This window comes from Microtus ochrogaster, chromosome 5 (assembly GCF_000317375.1).
Source record: "Microtus ochrogaster isolate Prairie Vole_2 chromosome 5, MicOch1.0, whole genome shotgun sequence".
In the NCBI taxonomy this organism is placed as follows: Eukaryota; Metazoa; Chordata; class Mammalia; order Rodentia; family Cricetidae; genus Microtus; species Microtus ochrogaster.
In genome coordinates this window covers 62,455,403-62,473,385 of record NC_022012.1, presented here as the reverse complement: position 1 = coordinate 62,473,385, position 17,983 = coordinate 62,455,403, and the positions used below count along the sequence as shown (strand labels likewise).

The window sequence follows — 17,983 nt, the reverse complement described above, 5'->3', positions numbered from 1 at the left end:
GTGGTGATTAAATGAACACAGTGTCCGTGTAATTATTTCGGGTAGAGCTAGCCATGTGGGCGGCCGGGTGCCGGGACGCAGCCCGCCGCTCCTATTTCTACACAAACCCACATGAAGTTTGAAGGAGAGAATTAACTCCACAAACTGAACTCCAATCTCTACCCACTTTCGCCCTGACACACACACATACACAGCCTATATACATACTCACCCACACTCACAAATACAAAGCATGCCTACACAATTATAGCAAACATGAAGGGAAATAATTGCCTTCAGCTTCACAGTAGAAATGAAAAGCCAGCTCTAAGTAGTTTTCTAAATCTTTCCCACAGAGCAATGGCATCCACTATAGATCTGTCATTTGTAATTCACTTTCAATTAAGCATAAAGCAATAGTTCTTAAATATATACCACATAGTGTAAAGTAATATTAGGTTTAGAAAGGAAAATGGATCTTATACTTGTTTGCAGATCTTTTCTTGCTCATGCTGGTTGTGAAGTTAATGGTAACAAGAACTGACTCTCAAAGCATCTGAAATGCTATAAAAGCTGCCAATGGAGAAAAGCAATCAGTAGTCCCACCCAGCTTAATGGACTACAAATCCACTAATGACTGACCAGCCAATGGTGCAACAGTGGCATTTTCATCTAGAGGGTGAACAGCTTCTATCTACAGACACAAGGCCTTCATTCAAAAGAGAGAATCCATGCCTGGTACTGTAAACCTTGCCAACTACCCTAGGGTCATAGACCCTAGAGGAGAACCTACTAATGCCATTTCCTTAAACCAACATAATTTCTAAATATGTTCTAACTATGTATCCTTATACCCACAGATAACTGTAGTTCTCACCAGTCATTAAAGAAGGTTCTTTTTGTAACAGATGGAAGATTACAGAGATCTACTAGTTGAAATACAAAATATAAGTGGTCAGGGGGTGCTCAACAACAATTGGTACATCTGCAATGCAACCCCTGCATCTTAAGGCTCAGAGAACATTGATGACGAGGGAGAGGAAAGATTGTTAAGAGCCAAAGAACAAATATGCTTACTGTTAAACAGTGTCTTCTTGACTTGGCATGAAAGTCATCCCCATGAAATCTCAGCAACATGGTTGTCTAAATGCCACTCAGTATGACAACATAGATGGAGGAAATTTCAGGAGCTTATACCTCTAGATGAAGAACTCTGGCCAATCAATGGTTATTGAGAGAGGGATAATCAGTTTTCTTGAGGAATAAGTTCTCTGATAGGTATTTAAGACCAAGTATTCAGGCCTAAACCTATCTACATACAAGCATACATATGATACTTAATACAATGTCATTAATTTGACAGGGAGTGGGAGAAGATTTAGAAAGAGCTTTAATGAAGACAGGAGATGTGAAAATAATGTAAATATTGTACTTGTATGAATTTCCCCACCCCCCAAAAAAACTGCAGTAACTTCAATAAAAAGAAAACTTCCAACAGCTTCTTGTCTTCCTCAAAGTAAAAATCAGAGAGACCTCAGAGTAGATAGACTCTTGCTTCCGGTCTCTCTTCCTCTTACATCAGTACCCTCTTGCTCACTACACATCCTAATATTCGATCTGAATCTGTTCCTTCTACCTATCAATCACCTACTCTTTGGCCTCAGGGATTTTCCTCATTACATACTTCCTGCATGGTAACTTTTCAAAGAAACAATTTCAACCACCTGACACAAATTGGAGACAGTGCCCCTTTTTGTACTGACCCTTTCTAGTCTATATTCTTCCTTATATCATTTCTGACCCTCTAACACGATACTTGACTTTCAATTTGGGAAATGGATTGTCTGCTTTCTACCACAGAATGTATACCTTCTTGGAGGAGATAATTTTGCACTTCTTTTAGTTTAATATAATGTTTATAGTTTAGGGAAGCATATTAGAAGGGCAGTACATGTTTATAGACTGGGTCACCCAGACGGGTTTTTTAGATCATGTTTCCTATGACTCGTATTTAAAATCTTATTTGGTTCTACAAAAATGGGGAAAATCACATCCTGCCTGCTGCACCAAGTTTCCAATATAACAAAATTGGAAATGTTTGTATGCCTTAAAGGAATGAGAGTTTAATAAATAGGACACTGGCTATGAAGTCTCATGAAGCAGTAAAAGCTCCCAACTGATCCTGTAAACAAGCTAAGTCCAAATAGCTTTAAGCCAGACCATTGGAAACACTCATTTGGAAGAAATTTGTAACCATTTTCAGTGAGTACTAGATTATATGAGATTTTGATATAATAGTCTCTCTAACTCTATGTGAAATACCATGGCAGCTCACTAGGAGGGGAAAAATCAAAGCATTTTTAAAATGACGACCAATTATATTTGGCACTCAAACACAATCTTGGGTGAATATTGTACCCCCATCTTCCCAAAGAGGAAAAGTGTCTCAAACAATATAGCGGTTGATCAGGGAATAGTCTTAGTAACTTTCAGGGAGTTGCCCATCCTGTCCAGAGCAATGAACATTAAAAAGACTATTTTAAACTATATCTGAAATTAATATGTCAATTACACCATATTAGTGCAGTACAAGTATGACAATGACAAGGAGCTTCAAACAAATTTTCTATCTGAATTCAGCTCAGCATTCTCTAGCCATTCCATTTTATTTTAATATCAAAGGACAATAGGTACAGCCCAGACTTTGAACTGATATCCTTCAAGCATTTCTGTTTCAGTCTGTTGACTACCTGTGTTTGAGGAGCCCTATTGGTTTGGTACATAAAGCTTAAATAAATATGAAGATTTTTTTTTTTACTTCAAAAAAGAGCAGCTTGCTTGGATTGGTACCAACCTAGAGGAGTGAGGCAAGAAATAACTTGTAAAAGAGAATAAATTCTTTGCTAACTCAGAGTGTTTTCTCGTTTCCCCCTGCCTTCTTCAAAATAATTTCAACAGCTTAAGCAAAATAGTCAGATGCAAACCCAAAATTGAAATGTAGTTCATCTTTGCTGGTGTCAATTTGGATGAATTTCTATATTCGATAACTCCCAAGAAGGGTAGTTATTAATAAAAAGTGAGTTGGCTTTCTAACTTTAAACTAGAGAAATGAAGTAGTAATAAGGGAATAAAAACTAAGAAGAAAAGTAAGAGCATGTCTCAGAAACATCTTCCTGGCATAAGTTATAAATCTGTGTGTTAAAATGTTTTGCAAACAAAGATATAAATTACTCTTCTGACTGAGAGGTAAATAGTTCTTGCCATTTTCATGGTCACCAACTTCAAGAAGCACATCTGTGACTACAATTTCCTTAACTTAAGGAAGGTCAGACAAATAAACTTAGTACTGAAATGCTTCAAGATTGAGAAAAGGAAGCAAACCATGGAAAAGTAGATCTTTGACATATGGACTTTTAATTTATCAAAAGTTTTCCAGACTTATCCTCATCAAATGCTGTCTATATCCACTATAGGATAAAATGTGAGCAAAGAACACTAGAGCACACAGAGAAACACTTTGAACAAGTTTCTATAGTGAAATAACTTTTCAGAAAGGATAATGAGTAATTTAGGTGTATGGCAAGTGTCCTGGTTAGTTTTTGTCAACGCAACACAAGCTGGGGTCATCTGAGAAGAAGAAATCTTAACTGAGAAGATGCCTTCATCACATTGGCTCTTGCGTAAGTCTGTGTGGCATTTTATTTTATTAATGACTGTGAGTGGCACCATTTCTAGAAAAGGAGTCTTAAATTGTATATATATATATATGTATATATATATATGTCAGCTGGGCATGGCAGCAGACGCCTCTAATCCCAGACCTTGGGAGGCAGAGGCAGAGGAACTCTTGTGTTTGAGACCAGCCTGATATACAGAGTGAGTTACAACACAGTCAAGACTGTTACACAGAGAAAACCTGTCTCAAAAAATAAAACAAACAAAATCAAACTGAGCAACTATGGGGATCCGGCCAGGAAGCCACATTTCTCCTTGCTCCCTGCCCCAGTGCCTACCTGGATTCCCTTCATGATGAACTATGGGCTGTAATGTGAAATCAGCCTTTCCCTGGTTTTGGTGATGACATTTTATCACAGCAATTACAAAGCAAACCAGAACATCAAGAAAGCACTGAAGAATGATTCTCAACAGCGGAGCATGGGGGTGGATGTCTGCCCTGGGGAGGCTGAAGCAGGAATTACAAATTCAAGGGCTCATGGTCTATGTAGGGAGACCCTAACTTAAATTTTAAAAAAAACAGCAAATCACCCAATTCAGTAAATGATTAGATGGAAAAATTTTAGTACATGATACACAAATTTCACAACCATGCATTTATATTCAAATGTTAACAACTTTTTCGAGATAATTATCTATTAATTCTTTTTAAAATTATCACAGCCTCTTAAAGCTAGTACAGTGGTAGGCACACAGTGTCTAATGTGTACTTTTTCAGTTGAAACAATATCTTGTGAGTTTATCTGTTTCCTTAACCTCGCATTCATTATTCAGTAATAAAAGAATTGAAGTCACTCTCTGTTATACTCAAAAACCTATAAACTGCATTCTTCAAGTATATGGAACTAAAAGGTCCTGTGTGCTACTAATACAGGTACTTTCATAGTTTTACTTTACTTGCCCAACGACTATCAAATCCTGAGGGCAATAGGATCCATTCCTGAGTCCTTTGAGGCTAGATGGGAAGCTGCCATGGCCTAGAGTAGAACTGCATGCTCCAGCAGGCCTGAATCATGGCGTCCCTCCTCAAATGTTCCTTCTCTCGCACTAATAAATGCCATCTCATACCCTCGCTCAGCAGACTACTTCCGAACGTTTCAAAACCAACTTTACTGCTATTTCTGTTTCTTCGTGCTCAGTTTGTTCATTCTTTCTATGCTGGATAATGTCAGATGTTAAGTACTTGCAATAAATTAAATATTTTTACATATAAAAAGTTTCTATTCCCTTTTGCCTTCAATGTATAGAGTAACATCCAATTTTATTTAACTTGCAGCACAGGGAGCAATGAAAAGAAAATCAGCTCTGCAGGAAGGAAAGGAAGGTGGGGGAAAAAGCCTTTCTTTGAATAATAAACAAAGGCAAAGGAAGTAGAACAATTTCAAACTGATAATGGTTTTATCATGATCCTAGATCTATACTATATACATTATATTAATTATGTCTACTAACTATACTCTCAATCTAAAGTATTTCAATAGATAATGAGACATTTCTTATTAAATTACCAGAAATGTAACATATTGTACAATGCTATCTGTTTTTAATTGGAACCAAAACTGCAACCCATACCCAGAAATGTATATATATATAAAATTTTGTGCATTTGTGTGTATATCTCCCTGAAGTCAAAGTCATAGTTTCTTCCATATTTCAAAGTATGCATGCAACATGCAAAAAGAAAATACCTTGGGCTTCTTATTCTCAGGGCCTGTTGACATGGACAGTGCGCAAGGTGTGCTCAGCTCCTTGGTTCTTGTTAGTGAGACAGGAAGTGACGGGGTTGGAACAAGTGAGCTGTGGTTGGACATTGTGCTTTCAGGCGTTCCAGTTCTTGCGCCACTGGCACAACTCGGGTGCAGTACTGAAGGACTAGGCTGGAGTCCCTGGGTGAGTGAACTCTCGGGCGGGAGAATGGAGAGTCCCAAGTTGGCTTGAGGCGTAGAGCCAGCACGGGAGACGGGAGGAGAGGGCAGAACTGAAGGGCGCAGTTCCTGGCCTGCTAGTTGCTGAGAGCAGGCTCTTTGGGATCTGTCTATCAGCTCCGAGAGGACTGGGGAGGGGTGGAAACATTTCTCTAGAGAGGAAAGTGCAGTGTTTTCATTAGCAGGAGGTGCGGAGGATAAGAAGGTAGAAGGGTGTTTGCAAATATTCCTGCTCCTTTCTGGACCCCTGAGGTCACCATCCTGTCTGCCCTCCAAAGAAGAAAGCGGGGATAAACTCGATGTGATAGAAGGGACATCGGCAAAACCGAATGTGTCGCTCTGTAACTGGGGTAGTGCCGTGTTGCTCCTCGGTGTGCCTTGTGGTGTTCTCTCTACATTCCTAGAAGCGTAGATGCTACTGTCAGGTGCTGCTGGAGAGAGGGGGTACAACTGAGAAAGTGGGGGAGACTTGGAAAAGAAAGGGAGGTGGTAGGATTGGTGGGTCTCTGCAGACGCCTTGTGTTCTTCTTGTTCTGTTGAACCAGCTGTCAAGGAACAACTTGAGAGAGATTTCTTAGGTGTGGGTGAAGATTGCTTTACTTTCTGATCAAGTGTGAGTGTGGAAGAGGCCAGGGAGTTGAGGGAGAAGGTTGGGCAAGACGCGGGGGATAAAGGCCTTTGGTGAGAAGGGTTTGATTTGAGGATAGCAGTGAGGAGAGAGAGCCGAGAAGGTACTGAGGACTTCAGCCCTGACTTTGAAAGATTTCCAGTGGATGACATTCGGCTAGAGACAGTGGATAAAGAGCCATGGGGAGATGAGGTAAGTGGTTTGGGACTTGGAGACAGTGAATGCATGACAATGCGGACAGGTATGTAGGAAGCTGAAGGTGACTTCGGAGAAGCACCCGAGGCAGATGAAGGAGAGGTTCGCAGATCTTCCCTGGGATTAAGGACATGCGACGTTGATGTTTTCTTCTGTGCTTCAGATGCCAGCCCAGGTGTGTGATCAGCAACATTTGAGCCACATGGACTAGAACCTGGCAGTTGAGTGGAAGGGGAAAATACTAGTGACGAAGCATCCCTCCATGCAGAAAGGGGGGAATCGTGAGCAGTAGTGTGAAAATACGTAGCTGTTTCTTCAACCGAGGCCCCTGTGACATCCAGCCTGCGAGTGTGAAACTCCTCTAGTACACAGGCTCTGCTGACGTTAGCTGGGACAGGTGGCGTTTTCTGATTAGTTGGAGAAACAAAGGAGAAAGCAGGTGGTTTATGAGCAAGCTGCTCAGAGGTAGTGGGAGAAGTTAGCTAGAGGAGAGAAAAATAGATTGAAATAGGACATTACTTATGAAATTATCAAAATACTCTTTTCACTGTGTGCTTGTGCCAACAGCCCTTGTACTAGTTTACATGAGATGAGACATTTTAAGCCTTTATCAATAATGAAGGAGCCTATGGTTATTGATGAGACATGGCTTTGAATTTCAAATAAGAAATAAATCGTGAAGTGGTAATCCTATAGCCCATTTATTCCTCCAAACAAAAATCAATATAAATGTTTCATAATTCTGTTGTAAAAAATAATTGTGTAAATTTGGAATTGTACAATCTGAAAGGACTGAAGTTGTCTTCATTACAAATTTCAAACTTCATTTTGGATAATTAAATAGATTTTCTGCCATTGAAAGAGTATAAACCACAGCTTGATGATGACTAGAATCCTAAATGGTGATATATTTCAATTGCTTGACATTCTAAAGACTTGGACTATCTGTTATGAATCTGAAAAGGTGCCCAGAATTCAAAGGATGAAGCACCCAACACAAACATGCAATAATAAATTGAGAGAGTGAAGTCCATATCCAAAATAGAGAGGACACTTTGCTTATTTCCCCCCAATCGCTTGCCAGAATGAACATAAAACAGTAATTTAGCGAACACTTAGCCAATGTTTTGGGCTTTTCTGGAACCAACAGGCTCTATTTCTTATGAAAAGAAGCCAGAGCATTTTATAATCTATTTGAAACAAGGCAACCTTCAATTCTACACCAAAAAAAAAAAATGGGGAAATTTTTAAAACATAATTTTTCTTAAGAAGGAGAGCTAGCCTGTGAAATAGCCTGTATGTAATTCTTATACCACTTAAGTCATTCAGAATTTAAGGTAAATGCTAAAATCATGCCAAAGTTTATAAACAGAGACTTTAAAATTATTAATTTGATTTTATCAGACTATAAATAAAGTATGCATGACTAGTGAACTTGAAAAATCTTAGTCATCCAAAATATTGATGAATATTAATATATGCATATATATTGCACTAAGAAAATGGAGGGAAAATGCCTATAAACTTAAATTGGCACATTTTGGTTTGTAGATAAGACATATTTTAGAATTTTGTTTTATCCATGTGAATAAAATTTCTAACATACACACTATAACAAGCTTCCTGACATGTAGTATTGAGCCCTAAAAACACTTAAATATAACAAATTCAAACATTTTATTCCAAACTTCTTAACCTCTGTGCAAACACACCCCGTATACTCCTTTTATAAGTATAAAGATCAGCAAGTTATTTTGTCACATAAATAATATTTGAAATCATTGACAGAGTCCAGAGTATCAAAATATCAACAAAAATCGAAAAGCAAACAGAACTCAATCAAACTGAGAAAGCTTAATCATCCCAGGCGGTTTATCTTGACACACTGCTTAGCTGGTGTTTATGCAACTGATTCATATCTTTGGGAGGATATTTAAATGCAAACATCACTGAATGGGCAACACAATGCTTATGTTACTAAAAGATGACAACATTTTATTTCGAGTTCTTCAGTAATTTGTAGTTGGAGTCACATTTAATGTTCAAAAGTCATTCTGTCAAAGTGTACGCATGGGTTAATGCACATGTGTATGTGTTTTAACCATGTGATGCCTTCTCTCAGCATTTCCGTGAGTGATTTTTTTTTTCCTCAGAAGAAGAATGGGGATATTTCAAGTCTCCAGGATGTCTCTTGCACACTGTACCTTATTTGGAAAAGTTGTTAAAACTTGCTAGATATTTTTTGTAAATTATTCCTGACTGCCATGAGAATCCAACTATCTTTCTAGTAATGCTGTTTTCTAAGAGCTTCAGCATATGCAACAAACTATCAGTTTATCTCAGTTATTTACCAAATTACCAGCATGTTAAGAACAGAGGCTCAATTTTCTTTTAAATGTTATTAAAAGCGACCTTCTCCAGGTGAGGTCATCTAAGTGCCTAAACAGCCTACTGCACTATGGAATATTTTTCCTAATAATAATTCAGAATTTTGTCACATGTTTTAAGAGTTAATTAGTGAGAAAATCCTAAAAAACTGATGCCTAATAATATTTCCTATGTTGGTCTACATGTAATTTTACTTCTATTTTCTAGTTGGCCTATCACTATATTTACAATATAACCACCAGTAATTTGCAAATGCACAATAATATTATTGTAATTTGCACTATCATGTAAGTATAGCACCATAATTTTATATACTTTCCAGATACAAAGGACTCATCATTAATTTTTTTAAAAAATCAAATTTCTGAGTCCATATTATTTTTATTCTTTTTCTAAAAAAAATAGTCCAAGACATAAATGAATAATTTCATGAAGAAAGAAGAGAGGGTCATTCATCAAATTCTCAGTAACTTGGAATGAGCCATTCATTTCACCTCTAAAGCCTTTGCTAACACCAGCAATAGTAAATGTCTTCATTGAAATATACAAGATATTTGTGTTCTTCATTCCCCATTAATAACCACTCTGTGTTTTCAACCATTTCCTTCTCTCTCCCACATTATTTGAACATTTCTCTAGTGTTGACTGGAATTATTCCCCACACTCTCATTTCCTTGAGCCCTTGACCACATGCTTCTCCCAAACTCATTCTCAGGACACTCTTTTCTCAAAAGGCTGTCCTTACTTTTGGATGTAGTATCACAACCCTAAATGGGAGAAGACACTTACAATGTGCTATTATCATAAGATAGATGAACTTAATGACTGTTCGTATATCATTGAGGTCCTAAGTTCTTTAAACAACCACACTATTAGAAAGCTGCCTTGTGATTCATTTTAGCAAATCTAAAGTTAACTGTGGCTTTACCCATTCACTTTCTTGAAAATGTCGAAGAGAGCTGAGAGTGTCTACATCAAAGCTGAAGTGACTGCTCTGCTTTCTGAGACGTGGACACTGCCAGATGCTGGTCCTCCACAACCTCTCCCAGAATCATCACAACCTTGTAGAAAATGCCCCATTGTCCTAACACATCAATCACTGCATCATAGGAAGGTGGCCTCCTACCTAATAGCTGTTTTGTTTTGTTTTTCTCTTTAAGGAACACATATAATGTTACCAGGATGATTCTCAGCCTTTCTTATCTGAACCAATAAAATAATATTGTCTGACATTCCTAATTCTAGCTTTAATCCATATAACTCAGCACCAGTTGGAACTTTTAAAATCTATCAATGGGCATCTAGCTCATCAGTGCTACTGTGAACCAAAAGTGTTCCCATCACTACATAGCCCTTCTCTTGCTATTCAGTCTCATCCCCCTAACTTTTTGCTATTTTCCACTTTTGGTTTTGACAACACTTTTCTCAGTTTTAGCATTTTTGTGGGCCTGGATAACAATCTAGCAAACCTGGTCTCTTGTCAACTGCTCTGGGACAATGGTCTTATACCCTGTCAGTTATATTGTCTTGTTTTAATAAAACACTAATTGGCCAGTAGCCAGGCAGGAAGTATAGGCAGGGCGATGAGAACAGGAGGATCTGAAAAGAGAAAAGACAGTCTGCAGTCATTACCCACATGAAAGTGGGGTGGACACCCTGCACCTTTCTCAATAAACATTTGGGTAAGATAAGGCACTGTGGATTTCTTTCACGGCTAGCCATCTCAGCTGGACTTCTCTCCACTTCCACACTGCAACTTTCAAAGTTAATATTCTCCACCAACCCTTAACCTAACACATTCTCGAAGATGAATTTTTTATGTATACTCTAAATCACAGGGGCACTGGCATTCTCTTTAAGTATTCATCCTTTTTATAGTTTTACTAACTCTCCCATCCTAACAGAATCATAAAGAGAAATTCATCATATGATCTCTTCAGATTTGAACAGTAAGTGTCACTGTGGTGGGTGGTGAAAATGACAACAACCTTCTGGCTTTTACTGAGTCCCTTGTCTCAGAACCTAATCAGTGCTATAATAGCAAATCTACTGCAAGCAATCACTTGGAACGCTGCTGCACCAGGGCCTGCTTGTGCCCCTCTGTGGAATCTCAACTCATACCACACTATCATTTATATGATATTTTCTAACTATTCTCACTAGTTTGAGTCTTGTGTTAGGGGCTCAGAAGGGAGAAAAAGCATTGACAACACACTGTTCTAATGGGATAAAGCATACAAAAGTGACTGTGATACAATGTGCTGGTGTGAATAAGGTGTTCTTTATAAAACTGAAACCTGGGAATATTAAGATTTATCAAATGCAAGTACTTGCTGTCACTTATGATAGAAATACATTCTAAGAAATGCTTCATTACCTGATTTCATCATTGTGCAAACATTATAAAAAGCACAAATAGAGCTTAGACCTCCACATTTATCATTGTGCAGTCATTACAGGAAGCACAACTAGAATCTAGACCTACACAACAGCATTCTGCACTATAATTTTGATTAGGACCACAAGTGCATGTGCACCTATCACTGACCAAAGTATTGTTATATTGCACATTATTGGATCTAACAAATGCATACAGAATTCTGTATTGTAACCTTTAATGTTTTACTTTGTCCAGGTTTTTTTGGTCTTATTGTCTAGATCCTCTGCACAGTTCTCATATCCAAGCTGTATCTGAACAAATATATAAAGCCTCTTGCTCTTTTAGACTTTTCATGAATATATGTCTCTCTTATATAAGTTTTAGTTAAGATTTTTTATTCAATTATTCATTTTATTTTCAATAGCTTTTTATTCACACTTTATTTATTGATTTTCTGCAAACATATTTTCACTTAAACATTCCAATTTCTGGTGTTTAAAAGGAAAATGACTCCTAAAGGAAATGGTATTATTAGGAAGTATGGATTTTTTGATGAAGGTATGACCTTGTAGGAAGAAGTGTGTCACTGTGAAAGTGAGCTTTGAGATCTGCTATGCTCACACTACTCACAGTGTGACAATTAAGTTTCCTTCTTGTTGCCTACAGTTCAAGATGTAGAACTCTCAGGCCCTTCTCCAGCACTGTCTATCTCTATACTCCCATGCCCCACCATGATGATAATGAACTGGAGCTCTGAAACTGTAAGCCAACTCAATAAATGTTTTCCTTTATAAGAGTTACCATGATCATGGTATCTCTTCACAGCAATAGATACCCTAACTAAGAAAGTTGGTTTCAGGGACTAGGGTGTTGCTGTGATAGATCTATGATGTGGGAATTCCCTCTGTATGCTGTGGATATCATTGGTTAATAAAGAAACTGCTTTGGACCTATAGCAGGGCAGAAATTAGCTAGGCAGGGGAAACTAAACTGACTGCTGGGAAAAAGAAGGGCAGAGTCAGAGAGATACCATGTAACCCTGCCAGAGACAAATGCTGGAACTTTAGCAAGTAAGCCACAGCTATGTGACAACATACAGATTAATAAAAATTGGTTAAATTCATATATAAGAGTTATCTAATAAGAAGCTAGAGCCAATGGGCCAAGCAGTGATTTAATTAATACAGTTTCTGTGTAATTATTTCAGGGTTGAAGAGCTGGGAATAAGCAAACAGCCTCCTTGCTATAGGCCTGAATATGTTTTTGTTTGGAAATTTGGACTTTAGTACTTTGGGTTAAGAAAGCCATGGAATGCTTTAAACATTACTTAATGACTCATCCTAGTAGGAGCATGGAAGACAGTGGTGCTGAGAATGATTTGAACTGTGAGGGACTGGTTCAAGAAGTTTCAGAGGAGAATTATTTTAGTATGTTGCCTAGAGATTATTCTTGTGAACTTTGGTGAAGAATGTGGCTGATTTTTGACCTTTTCAAAAAAAGTCTACCTGAGACTAAAGTGAACACTTTTGGATTAATTCCATTGGCAGAGATAATCTCAAAACAGCCTAGTATTGACTCTATATATAATGTGGTTATGAGTGGTCATTCTTATGAGGATTTGTAATGAAAAGAAGCAAGCTGAGAAAGTAATAGTATAAAATGTACACTTTGAAAAGAGGAGCACTGGGAGCTAAATCCTGCCTTCAAGAAGCTAAACAGATTAAGAAATGGAATAAAGGGGGTAGTTACCTCAGGGAAAGATCCCACCCAGCTAAGTTTCCAACTTGCAAAAAGGAATTAAAGAAAAGCTTAAAACTGGGAGTGGTGATACATGCCTTTAATCTCAGTACTCCAGAAGAAGAGGCAGGCAGATCTCTGAGATTGAGGCCTGCCTGGTCTACAGTTCCAGTTTCAAGACAACCAAGCTTAGGCATTGAATGAAACCATGGAAAAAGGATGGTGGTGAAGATATAGTTGAACAAGGGGAACATGTTCCAGTGCCAGCAAGCAGCAGAGCTTGGCAGCTTCAGCTGGCCACCTGGTTTGGCTTTAGAGTGAAGGACATAAGAAAAGAGTAACAGAATTTCCCTTAATGACTAAGGAAAGCCACTGAGGCCGGGCATGTGTCAGAGGTGAATGGAGGCCAACAGAGGTCATTGCGTGAAACTGTGAAGGTGCAGCCAAGATTGCCTTAGAGACCCCAAGATGATGGAGATTCCAGAGCCCTGGAATACATGCCAAGGATAGCTGCTAACAGGCAGTGGAATTAGCCCAAGAAAGAGAAGTGTGTTTCAGGCAACAAAGATAGAAGGAGTTGTAGATTTGAAGAACATTTTAACATCACACATGGAAATATAGACTTTGGAGTTTACCCTGGTGGTATTCAGTCTTGCTTTCGTCCAGTATTTTATCAGTATGATCTCTTCCCTACATTTTGAAATGGTAATGTATATTCTCTGCCATTGATTGTTGGAACTATATGATCTGCTTTTTTACTTTGGTTTTACAGGGGATTACAGTTCAGAGATTACATGAATCTCAGAAGAGATTTTGAACTTTAGACTTTTAAATAAGTTAGAGATTGCTATAGACTATGGGGGCTTTTGAAGTTGGACTAAATGTATTTTTTGCATTATGATGTGTTACAAACCTTTGGGGGGCAGGCAGTGGAATGTGGTGATTTGAAAGAGAATGACTTCCAAAGGAAATGGTTTTGTTGCAATCGGAGATGGTTTTGTTTGATTGGAAAAACTGTCACTGTAGGGGTGGGATTTGAGTACCCCACTGTAGGGGTGGGATTTGAGTACCCTTATGCTCAAACTACTCACAGCATGGGCAGTCAATTCACTTCCTGTTGCCTGTGGATCAAGCTGTAGAATTCTCAGCTCCTTCTCTGGGGTCATGTCTGCCTGCATGCTGCCATGTCCCACCGCAAGGCTAATGAATTAACCTCTGAAACTGTAAGCCACTCTAATTAGATGTTTGCCTTTATAAGAGTTATCATGGTCATGGTGTCTCTTCAGAGCAATAGAAACCCTAAGACACACTTCAAAGAACATGTTTGGTATATGTCAAACCACAAAGTTTATATTAGTATTTTTCAGAATACATTAAGGCAATATGGAACAAAATGTTTACTACAAATGAAATCAACATGAGCTACAGCTTTAAGGACTTTACAAACTGTTAAAGGAGCTAATACATGTACCAAACAATAACCAAACATGCTGTACTGTGTCCATTTTTAAATTGTGTGTTAAAGAACTATCAGACTCGCACAGGGGGAGAGTTGCTCTAACTGAGGGCACTGGAAAAATTCCATGGGGTGAGTATCTGAACAGGGACTTCAGAGAGGAACACCATGTGAACTTAAAACAATATTTAGGTTTTCTCCATACCTTAGTGAAGCCCACTTTTATACAAAGTACTCCTCTAAAGGGATTAACAAGAGATAAGCCTTTATTTCATGCTATTTACAATCTAACTAAGAAAAAAGAAAATTAACAAAAAGAGAAAATTAATTGTTAAAAGTGGAAAGGAATAGTGGTAGAGATTTTTCTTAAATCCACCATCAAAGAAAATCACAAAAACAAAATGCTATTTACAATCTAACTAAGAAAAAAGAAAATTAACAAAAAGAGAAAATTAATTGTTAAAAGTGGAAAGGAATAGTGGTAGAGATTTTTCTTAAATCCACCATCAAAGAAAATCACAAAAACAAAAGATCACTAGCTCATCCCCAGGAAGTGGTCTAGCTAAAGCTAAGCAGTATCCAAAAGAAAAAAAAATGTAGATTCTGGGAAGACATCATTCAGGAGAGAAACAAGGAGATCAGCAAAGAATGAGTGGGCTGTTTGTACTGAGTGGCAGTTCACAAGAGTTGAAGAAAAACAGTGCACCAGGTGGCTAGATTAAGAGTCTAGACTATAGAAAGGCAAAGACTGGGTAAAGAGTTGAAGCCATTTAGGGAGACCTTGTTTCTGGCTAACCAGTAATGCTAACTTACAGGCAGTTCTATATAAGAATTAATCTTTCTTTATAAGAAAAATCAGAGATTTACTTTATTGATTGTAAATTCTACCTAAAAAAAAAATTAATGAGCTTAGTATCTGGCAACCCAGTCTTGCGTTTGTTGTCAAATTTTTACAAATTCCCACTACTATCTTAACTACTGCTTTGGTCCTTTCTTGTTCGTTTACACCTGTGAGTAACAGCTAACTTACTTCATGATCCGTGTCATCATAAGAAACAAAACATAAAAACAGATATCAGTTTCATGACAGCAGGATCCAGTACCTCCCCATAATTTGTAACTATAACCTTTAGCTACTAATGAATGAGGCTAGTTTCTACAGTTTGGTTTTACACTTAGGTAACTTAATCTATCTTCTAGGAATAAAAAGTATTCCAAAGTATAAATTCACCCTGCACTTTGACCTCTCTGTATTTGATTACACAAAAGCAAAATAAATAATCAGTTCAAGGAAATAGATCTATTAACAGAAAAGGAAGAAATAAAAATCTCCAAATTTCTTCATAAGAATATAGTCTTTACATTTATTTTTATAGTGCTACATAGTCTTATCAAAGTGACCACATTCAACTATCTTCCATGTCAACATAAATCCATGGTACTCCTTTTGCTTATCTATCAATTTTCCTGAGGCCAGAAAGTAATGTCCGAGTCTACTGCCTTATGAGAACACCCTGAAGTATATTACTACAGTACTTTGATACAGTACCTCGCTGAGAATAAATTTTTAAAAAGTAATATGTTAGAGCTAAAGAGAAGGCTCAAAGGTTAATAGCACCGGCTGCTCCTGCAGAAGATAAGAGTTCAATTTCCAACATTCACATAGCCGCTTAAATCATCTATTACCCCAGTTCCAGAAGACTAGTGCTCTCTCTAGCTTCCATGGACAACAGGCATAGTACACTGCTGTGGGACAATGATTTTATACCCTGTAAAGATTTGTCACATGTACTGGTTTAATAAAATGCTGATTGGCCAGTAGCCAAGCAAGAATTATAGGCAGGGTGACCAGAACAGGAGAATTCTGGAAAGAGTAAAGGCTCAGTCTGCAGTCATCACCCAGGCACAGAGGAAGCAAGATGAGAATGCCTCACTGATAAAAGGTACCAGGCTAACACATGAAGAATTATGGGTTAATGTAACATGTAAAAGTTAGTTAACAAGAAAGCCTGAGCTAATAGGCCAACCAGTTTATAATTTATGTAGGCCTTGGTGTGATTCTTTGGACCTGAACAGCTACAGGACCAGGCATAAGAGAAACCTCTGCCAACAGTACACAAACAAACATACAATCAGAAGAAACAAAACATAAACTTATAAATTTTAAGAGGATAAAAGGGGTGTGTGTGAGTGTGTGTGTGCATGTGTGTGTGATGTTTTAGACCTAGATCCAAAATAGCAATACCCCAGTGGTGTGGGAGGTCCTTCCATCTGTGTTGCATTTCTTTGTTAATGAATAAAGAAACTGCCTTGGCCTATTAATAGAGCAGAACTTAGGTAGGCAGAGAAGACAGAACAGAATGCTAAAAGAAGAAAGGTGGAGAGGGAGACGCCAAGGAGCTGCTGCCACCAGAATCAGACATATCGAAACTTTGGTGGTAGGCCATGATCTCATGGTGATACACAGATTAATAGAAATGGGTTAAATCAAAATGTAAGAGTTAGCCATTAAGAAGTTAGAGCTAATGGGCCAATATGTGATTTCATTAATACAGTTTCTGTGTGGTTATTTTGGGTGTAAGCTAGCCGGGAGGCTGGGACAAACTAGTAGGCCCTCCTCCCACACCCCAGTAAGCATTTTTCACTATTGACAGGCAGTGAAATATAATGGATTGATGTGGGATTCCCCTCTGTATGCTGTGAATACCCTTGGTTAATAAAGAAACTGACTTGGCCTGATTCACTAGAATAGAGCTAAACTAAACTGCATGCTGGAAGAAAGGAGGCAGAGTCAGGGAGAAGCCATGGAGCCCCACCAGAGACAGATGCCAGAACTTTACTCAGTAAGCCACACCCATGTAATGATACACAAATTACTAGAAATAGGTTAAATTAAGATATAAGTGTTAGCCAATAAGAAGCTAGAGCTAATGGGCCAAGCAGTGTTTTAAATAATATAGTTTCTGTGTGATTATTTACAGTCTGAGCTGCCAGGTGGCTGGGAAACAAACAAGAGACCTCTTACAACAAATTGCCTCTCCAACATATGCTAGCTAAATCCATATAAAACCTGAGGGGGCTAGGAAAGGAATTCTAGACACTAAAACACAAAATTTAGCTGCATTTTTCCCAGACAGATTTTGCTTGCTGACAGCATGCTACAGTTCCTTTAAGAGAGGTCTTCCTGATTGAGCAGTAGTTGAAAAAAAGCCATGTGGTTTTGAAACGGCAACTTCCTGGGCCCTGCTTCCAGCACAAACTCTGACTCTTTGGGGAGGTCTGGCTATGGAGCATTTAAATGGAATTTGTGAGCAGAGTGCTACAACATGCTTAATGGCAACACAGACCTGCTACAACCCAACCCAGGATCTGGGGCAGAGAGAATGGCTCTCAGAGACAATGAACAGACCTCCTCTGACATGCTGGATTGGGCAGAGCCATAAGGTAAAGCAGCCTTAGTTATAGTAATGCTGCTCAGGTTTTTAAGAAGCACTTAGCATTTTAAAAAGCTGTGCTGGTCAGAAAAGGATTGCAGAAATGCAAAAAGGACAGATTCAGAC

General features: G+C 38.2%; 1 protein-coding gene across 4 annotated transcripts in view; it reads right to left on the bottom strand.

Moving 5' to 3' along the window:
- The window catches only part of Mlip (muscular LMNA interacting protein), a 256,970-nt gene that overhangs the window by 110,506 nt on the left and 128,481 nt on the right, over positions 1-17,983 (bottom strand). For all 4 annotated transcript variants that reach the window (XM_005347604.2, XM_013346338.1, XM_026778907.1 and 1 more), the window contains one exon: positions 5,403-6,944. In XM_005347604.2, coding sequence (XP_005347661.2) covers positions 5,403-6,944 — 1,542 coding nt within the window. The remainder of the gene's footprint in view (positions 1-5,402; positions 6,945-17,983) is intronic.